The 7951-nt window shown below is 53.1% G+C and overlaps 1 protein-coding gene across 1 annotated transcript; it reads right to left on the bottom strand.

Moving 5' to 3' along the window:
• Nucleotides 1-5326: 5326 nt before the first annotated feature.
• LOC135983390 (myb/SANT-like DNA-binding domain-containing protein 2) lies at nt 5327-7260 on the bottom strand. Its single transcript, XM_065594980.1, has 2 exons — nt 6671-7260; nt 5327-5953 (listed from the first exon to the last, which is right to left on the bottom strand). The coding sequence occupies exons 1-2, from the start codon at nt 7248-7250 to the stop codon at nt 5793-5795; spliced, it is 741 nt and encodes a 246-aa protein (XP_065451052.1). The 5' UTR covers nt 7251-7260; the 3' UTR covers nt 5327-5792.
• Between the last annotated feature and the right edge of the window lie 691 nt (nt 7261-7951).

Genomic DNA, 7951 nt, shown 5'->3' with positions numbered 1-7951 from the left:
TCCAAAGACCCCCCCTTCCGGCCCCACCATCGCCCCTCCATCCTACATCCCCGCTATTCTAGTCCTGAGCGTCCCTCCCACACAGCTCTGCTCCTATGCCTCCGTCCCCACTCACAGCATCCTGCTAATCTGGCCCTGTCCTCCCCACACCAGATCTACTGATGACCCTCAATCCTGACCTATAGCCTCCCTGCTATTCCTGTCCTGAGCTCCCCACCCACCCCAGCTCTGCTGACGCCCCTCAGTCCTGACTGCAGCTCCCACCACTGCTACCTTCATCCTTGTCCCCTTCGCTGGTACCAATGTGCCAATGGGAGCTGTGTGACATGGGCCAGCGCCTGCAAACTCATATCCGGCGTGTGACACCACCACCCAGATTCTCTTTCCCCCAAGATTTCCAGGGGTCCAGGGCTGCAACCTGACCCCACCCAGTCATTGCCAGTCTGAACACCCTGGACTCAGCCATTCTCCTGCCTTCCAGCTCCAGGGAAGGGCCTGAGTGACACCTCCCCACCCCTTCCTCTGCTCCACTATGCTCCATCACTGACCTCACATGTCACAGATCACCTAACAGCGTGAAAAGGAAGAGCTGTCTCGTGGTTTCCCGTCATGCCAGCCCGCAGAGGCTCAGCTAAGGGGAAGTGGATGCCGGATATGGAAGCCACGTCTTAGGGAGCAAGGCTGCACAGCGTCAGCTATGGGGCTGGTGACATTCCGGCGGGGCTATGTGCAGCCTCTCTTTCACCCGGGAAATGTCCTCAGATCCCCTGGGGCCTTGCAAAAAGGAAGCCCTTAAAAGGCAAATAAAAAGCCCAGCACCCCTTGAAGGACCCTGTTTCCTCTTGGGAAGCTGAGACCCGTGGCAGCACTCTGGAAGGCTAGTCACGTCCCCAGCAGGGCCCAGAGCCAACCTTTCACCCCTCGCACTCGAAGTACAACGGCCCCTTTGTGTGAAAGTGCCAGGCGCCCATATGGGCCCCTTTGTATAACTCAAATGCTCGGACGGCTACCCACGTGGACACCTGTGGCTCATCTGGCTTGCCCACCATCAAGCATGGCTGCTGCGGAGCCAGTGCTCAGAGAGTTAAATCCCCCCCGGAGCAGAACCCTGCAGATAGATCTAAAGGCACCCGGTTTCCTGGGAACCCCAGGGGCGCAGCCAGAATCCATCCTAAACATTCCAGTCCAGGACTTACCTGCCACAGACCCCTGGAGATGGAGTCACCCCATCTGCGACTGCGGTCAAAATGAGATGCAGACCGCCTGGGTGAGGTGGTGCCCATGTGAGGCAGGTGGGGTATGCTCTGTACCCAGAGGAACTGGCACGGAGGGGAGCACCAAGCCCATGAGGGAGTGGCAGTCTGGGGCCACCCCTCCCAGGACTGTGCCAGACCATGGGGCGAGCAGCTGAAAAGCCGGGAAAACCATTTAACAAACTGTTGGCATTTCCCACTTTGCATGGTTGGAACCAGGCCCATTTGTTGTTTTCCACCATTTTGTAATTGAATTGTTCACCAAAACCTTTTAATTTTCAAGTTCCCCAGACCCCATTTTTGGGTAGGAAAATGAAACATTAGGGTGACAGTTTCGGTCAAGAGGGCAGTGCAGTACCATACAATGTGGGCAATTCCGATAAATGTCAGCGACTTTTGGGACCAATTTTTTGAAAGAACAGTCCCCTTTTTCCAGGAAAACCCCTTTTTGTGTGAACATCTCTGAGCAGCTGCAAATGGGGTGTTCAGCATACAGGTGGCTGCCCCATGGACTCTCTGCTGAGACTCCCGGCCCAGCCTCATGGCCCCTGGGCCCTCCCGGTGGACATGGACACTGGCACAGAGCTGGAGAGGGCCTGAAGATCTCAGCTGCCAGGTCAGGTCTGTTCAGATGGGATCAGACTCACTCACAGGTGGGGATTTGATGTTTCACCGTCAGCACGATTCTCTTTTTGCTACGGGGAGGGAAAAGGGGGCAGTGTCCTTAATCCAGCCAGAACTGGTGGGCACAGAGCATGTGGGTTGAGGGGAGGGGAAGGTACTTTTCACGATGCTCAGGCGCAGATAGGGAACCCAAGACAAAGAACAGTTCAAGAAACTTAAAGCATACCAGGACATGGTTCTTCAGCATCAACAACGCCCTCTGCGTAAGATCCATTCCCTCCACGGAGATCCAAACACATCACAGGCACAAGTAAGAAGGGACCATCACTTTGATTATACACATGGGGAAACTGAGGCACGGGGTGACTTGCCCAAGGTCCCACAGCAAGTCAGTGTCAGAGCTGGAAAGAGAACCCAGAAGTCCTTATTCTCATACCCCTGCTCTGGCCACTAGACTCACTCTCCTCCCAGACCTGGGGTTTTACAGTCTGAGCAGCATCAGGTTGGCTAGTCAGTGTGAGATGGGGGAAGTCGGCTTTAAAAATTTATAGCATTGGCTGCCTGCTCCCTCCCCCCATTAGCCAGGGGGGAGCCCAGGCTCCTCCCAAGACGCAGCCGCTCCCCCAGCTCCACTTCAGAGAAAGCAGGCCGCTGCCAAAAACAAGAGGTGGGGTTGCAGTGCCACCTGCTGGACGCCTCTGCTGCAGCAACAGCTGGATTACTGGCATAGTGTGGAAAGGATAGGAAAGAGCTGGGCTGGGGAAACGTGAGCTCTGTCTATGCTCAGTGCAGGAGCAGATCTGCAGGGACAGGCTAGGAGGCTGCTTTCTGAAACTGAGGGTATGTCTACACTACGAAATTAGGTCGAATTTATAGAAGTCGATTGTGTAGAAATCGTTTTTATACAGTCGATTGTGTGTGTCCCCACATAAAATGCTCTAAGTGCATTAAGTCAGCGGACTGCGTCCACAGTACCGAGGCTAGCGTCGACTTCCGGAGCGCTGCACTGTGGGTAGCTATCCCACAGTTCCCGCAGTCTCCGCCGCCCATTGGAATTCTGGGTTGAGATCCCAATGCCTGATGAGGCAAAAACAGTGTCACGGGGGATTCTGGGTACATGTCGTCAGGCCCCCCCCACCCCCCGTGAGAGCAACGGCAGACAATCGTTTCGCACCTTTTTTCCTGGGTTACCTATGCAGGCGACATACCACGGCAAGCATGGAGCCAGCTCAGCTCAGCTCACCGTCACCATATGTCATCTGGGTGCCGGCAGACGTGGTACTGCATTGCTATACAGCAACAGCTAATTGCCTTTTGGCAGTAGATGGTGCAGTATGACTGGTAGCCGTCATCGGCTATCTGGGTGCTGGCAGATGTGGGACTGCATTGCTATACAGCAGCAGCTCCTTGCCTTTTGGCAGTAGATGGTGTATTACAACTGGTATCCGTTGTCGGCATACTCCTCAGTGAGTTTGGTCAGAGGCGCCTGGGCAGACATGTTTTGTCTCCTGGAGACTCAGTCCTAACGGCAGTCCTATTGCACCATCTTGACGATGATGGCTAGAGGTCGTAATGCAGCATTTTCTACCAAGCCCCCAGAAGATGCTGATGGCTATCAGTCATGCTGCACCGTCTGCTGCCAGCCTAAGATGTAAAAGATAGATGGACCAGATTTGTTCTGTATTCATTTGCTTCCCCCTTCCTCCGTGAAATCAACGGCCTGCTAAACCCAGGGTTTTGAGTTCAATCTTTGGGGGGGTCATTCTGTGTGACAGTTGTTTGTGTTTGTGTATGTGTTTAGTATCAGAGGGGTAGCTGTGTTAGTCTGAATCTGTAAAAAGCAACAGAGGGTCCTGTGCCACAGGACCCTCTGTTGTATGTGTTTGTGTTTCTCCCTGATGCACAGCTACCTTTGTTGATTTTAATTCCCTGTAAGCCATGTCATCAGTCGCCCCTCCCTCCCTTTCGCGGCTTTTTTGAGCCCAAACGCCATAGCACTGGGATCATGGAGCCCGCTCAGATCACCGCGGCAATTATGAGCACTATGAACACCACGTGCATTGTCCTGGAGTATATGCAGAGCCAGAACCTGCCAAGGCAAAACCAGGCGAGGTGGCGACTGCAGCGCGGCGACGAGAATGATGAGGAAATAGACATGGACATAGACCTCTCACAAAGTACGGGCCCCAGCAATGCGCAAATCATGGTGTTAATGGGGCAGGTTCATGGCATGGAACGCCGATTCTGGGCCCGGGAAACAAGCACAGACTGGTGGGACCGCATCGTGTTGCAGGTGTGGGACGATTCCCAGTGGCTGCGAAACTTTTGCATGCATAAGGGCACTTTCATGGAACTTTGTGAGTTGCTTTCCCCTGCCCTGAAGTGCCAGAATACCAGGATGAGAATAGCCCTCACAGTTGAGAAGCGAGTGGCGATAGCCCTGTGGAAGCTTGCAACGCCAGACAGCTACCAGTCAGTCGGGAATCAATTTGGAGTGGGCAAATCTACTGTGGGGGCTGCTGTGATCCAAGTAGCCAACGCAATCAAAGAGCTGCTGATATCAAGGGTAGTGACTCTGGGAAACGTGCAGGTCATAGTGGATGGCTTTGCTGCAATGGGATTCCCTAACTGTGGTGGGGTGATAGATGGAACCCATATCCCTATCTTGTCACCGGAGCACCAAGCTAGCGAGTACATAAACCGAAAAGGGTACTTTTCAATGCGTCTGCAAGCCCTGGTGGATCACAAGGGACGTTTCACTAACATCAACGTGGGATGGCCGGGAAAGGTACATGATGCTCGCGTCTTCAGGAACTCTGGTCTGTTTCAAAAGCTGGAGGAAGGGACTTTCTTCCCGGACCAGAAAATAACCGTTGGGGATGTTGAAATGCCTATAGTTATCCTTGGGGATCCAGCCTACCCCTTAATGCCATGGCTCATGAAGCCGTACACAGGCAGCCTGGACAGTAGTCAGGACCTGTTCAACTATAGGTTGAGCAAGTGCAGAATGATGGTAGAATGTGCATTTGGACATTTAAAAGCACGCTGGCGCAGTTTACTGACTCGGATAGACCTCAGCGAAACCAATATCCCCATTGTTATTGCTGCTTGCTGTGCACTCCACAATATCTGTGAGAGTAAGGGGAAGACATTTATGGTGGGGTCGGAGGTTGAGGCAAATCGCCTGGCCGCTGATTACACACAGCCAGACACCAGGGCGGTTAGAAGAGTACAGCAGGGCGCGGTGTGCATCAGAGAAGCTTTGAAAACCAGTTTTGTGACTGGCCAGGCTACGGTGTGAAACTTCTGTTTGTTTCTCCTTGATGAACACCCCTCCCCCCCCCCCCCGGTTCACTCTACTTCCCTGTAAGCTAACCACCCTCCCCGCCTCCCTTCGAGCACCGCTTGCAGAGGCAATAAAGTCATTGTTACTTCACATTCAGGCATTCTTTATTAATTCATCACACAAATAGGGGGATAACTGCCAAGGTAGCCCGGGAGGGGTGGAGGAGGAGGGAAGCGCCGAGTGGGGTGGGGGAGGAGGGAAGGACAAGGACACACTGCACTTTAAAACTTTAACACTTATTGAAGGCCAGCCTTCTGATGCTTGGGCAATCCTCTGGGGTGGAGTGGCTGGGTGGCCGGAGGCCCCCCCACTGCGTTCTTGGGTGTCTGGGTGAGGAGGCTGCGGAACTTGGGGAGGAGGGCTGTTGGTTACACAGGGGCTGTAGCAGCGGTCTCTGCTCCTGCTGCCTTTCCTGCAGCTCAACCATACACTGGAGCATATCAGTTTGATGCTCCAGCAGCCGGAGCATCGAGTCTTGCCTTCTGTCAGCAAGCTGATGCCACCTATCCTCTTCAGCCCATCACTTGCTCTCTTCAGCCCGCGATTCAGCCTGCCACCTCTCCTCTCGTTCATATTGTGCTTTTCTGCACTCTGACATTGTGCCTCCACGCATTCTGCTGTGCTCTGTCAGCGTGGGAGGACATCTGGAGCTCCGAGAACATATCATCCTGAGTCCACCGTTTTCTCCTTCTAATCTTCACTAGCCTCTGCGAAGGAGAAACATTTGCAGCTGGTGGAGGAAAAGGGAGAGGTGGTTAAAAAGACACATTTTAGAGAACAATGGCTTTTTTAACCTTCATAACATGTAGGAATGGTTTCAAACAGCAGCGCCCTCATTTCCCATACCAAGCACCCGTTGGGTTGGCCATTTAAAATGGGTTTGCAATGTAAAAGGAGGGGCTGCACAAACCCAACACCCCCCACCCCACACCCAATTCTCTGGGATGATCACTTCCCCCCTCCCCACCACCGCATGGCTAACAGCGGGGAATATTTCTGTTCAGCTGAGCAGGAACAGGAACCTCTGAATGTCCCCTTAATAAAATCGCCCCATTTCAACCAGGTGACCGTGAATGATATCACTCTCCTGAGGATAACAAAGCGAGATAACGAATGGATGTTGTCTGCATGCCAGCAAACATTGGGACCATACGCTGCCATGCTTTGTTATGCAATGATTCCAGACTACGTGCTACTGGCCTGGCATGGTAAAGTGTCCTACCATGGTGGATAGGATAAGGCAGCCCTCCCCAGAAACCTTTTGCAAAGGCTTTGGGAGTACATGAAGGAGAGCTTTCTGGAGATGTCCCTGGAGGATTTCCACTCCATCCCCATACACGATAACAGATTTTTCTAGTAGCTGTACTGGCCGTGATTGCCAGGGCAAATTAATCATTAAACACGCTTGCTTTTAAACCATGTGTAATATTTACAAAGGTACACTCACCAGAGGTCCCTTGTGTGCCCTCTGGGTCTGGGAGCACGCCTTGGGTGAGTTCGGGGGTTACTGGTTCCAGATCCAGGGTGATAAACATATCCTGGCTGTTGGGGAAACCGGTTTCTCCGCTTCCTTGTTGTGAGCTATCTTCATCATCATCATCTTCCTCGTCCCCCAAACCTGCTTCCGTGTTGAGTGATTCTCCATTGATGGAGTCAAAGCACAGGGTTGGGGTAGTGGTGGCTGCACCCCCTAGCATGGCATGCAGCTCCGCGTAGAAGAGGCATGTCTGCGGCTCTGCCCCGGACCTTCCGTTTGCCTCTCTGGCTTTGTGGTAGGCTTGCCTTAGCTCCTTAATTTTCACGCGGCACTGCTGTGCATCCCTGTTATGGCCTCTGTCCTTAATGGCCTTTGAGACTTTTTCTAATGTTTTGGCATTTCGTTTACTGCAATAGAGTTCAGCTAGCACTGATTTGTCTCCCCAGATGGTGAGCAGATCCCGTACCTCCCGTTTGGTCCATGCTGGAGCGCTTTTGCGATCCTGGGACTCCATCATGGTTACCTGTGCTGATGAGCTCTGCGTGGTCATCACCTGTGCTCTCCACGCTGGGCAAACAGGAAATGAAATTCAAAAGTTCATGGGGTTTTTCCTGTCTACCTGGTCAGTGCATCTGAGTTGAGAGTGCTGTCCAGAGCGGTCACAATGAAGCACTCTGGGATAGCTCCCGGAGGCCAATACCGTCGAATTCTGTCCACACTATCCCAAATCCGACCCAGAAAGGCCGATTTCAGTGCTAATCCCCTCATCAGAGGTGGAGTAAAGAAATCGGTTTAAAGGGCCCTTTAAGTAAAAAAAAAGGGCTTCGTCGTGTGGACGTGTCCAGGCTTAATTCGATTTAACGCTGCTAAATTCGACCTAAACTCATAGTGTAGACCAGGCCTCAGAGAGGCAAGGGGGCTAGGATCAGCAGGCCCAGGGGGTAAGGACGAGGTCGTTCTTGTAGCCGACCTGCCTGGCCCCCCAAGGAATTGCCCAGGAATGCGCTCATCCCACACCAGCGACTGAGCCTGGAGTCGCAGGAGCTCAGCACCCATCTATGGAGAACTCCACCTTCTTCCCCCACTGAGAACAATGGGGGCTCCTGGGTGCTGAGCTCCCTTGATGGTGGCACGCAGGCTGGCCAGACAGTCCTAAAGCACTGTCCAGATGTTCCTGACCCATGTGGAATCCCAGAGAGCCACAGTCCGGCTGCCCAACAGGCTCCGATGTCTGTGTTCATTGCCACTGAA

Source organism: Chrysemys picta, chromosome 4 (genome assembly GCF_011386835.1).
Source record: "Chrysemys picta bellii isolate R12L10 chromosome 4, ASM1138683v2, whole genome shotgun sequence".
NCBI lineage: Eukaryota > Metazoa > Chordata > Testudines > Emydidae > Chrysemys > Chrysemys picta.
Note: the sequence above shows the minus strand (reverse complement) of the source record. Positions and strands in the feature narration are given on the sequence as shown.

What these genes read in the sequence shown, in the direction of transcription:
- LOC135983390 (XM_065594980.1), bottom strand. Translation starts at nt 7,250, where the DNA reads ATGACCACGCAGAGCTCATCAGCACAGGTAACCATGATGGAGTCCCAG. An exon ending in GGGCACACAAGGGACCTCTG is followed by an intron (nt 5,954 to 6,670) that starts GTGAGTGTACCT and finishes TTCCTCCACCAG; the next exon opens with CTGCAAATGTTTCTCCTTCG.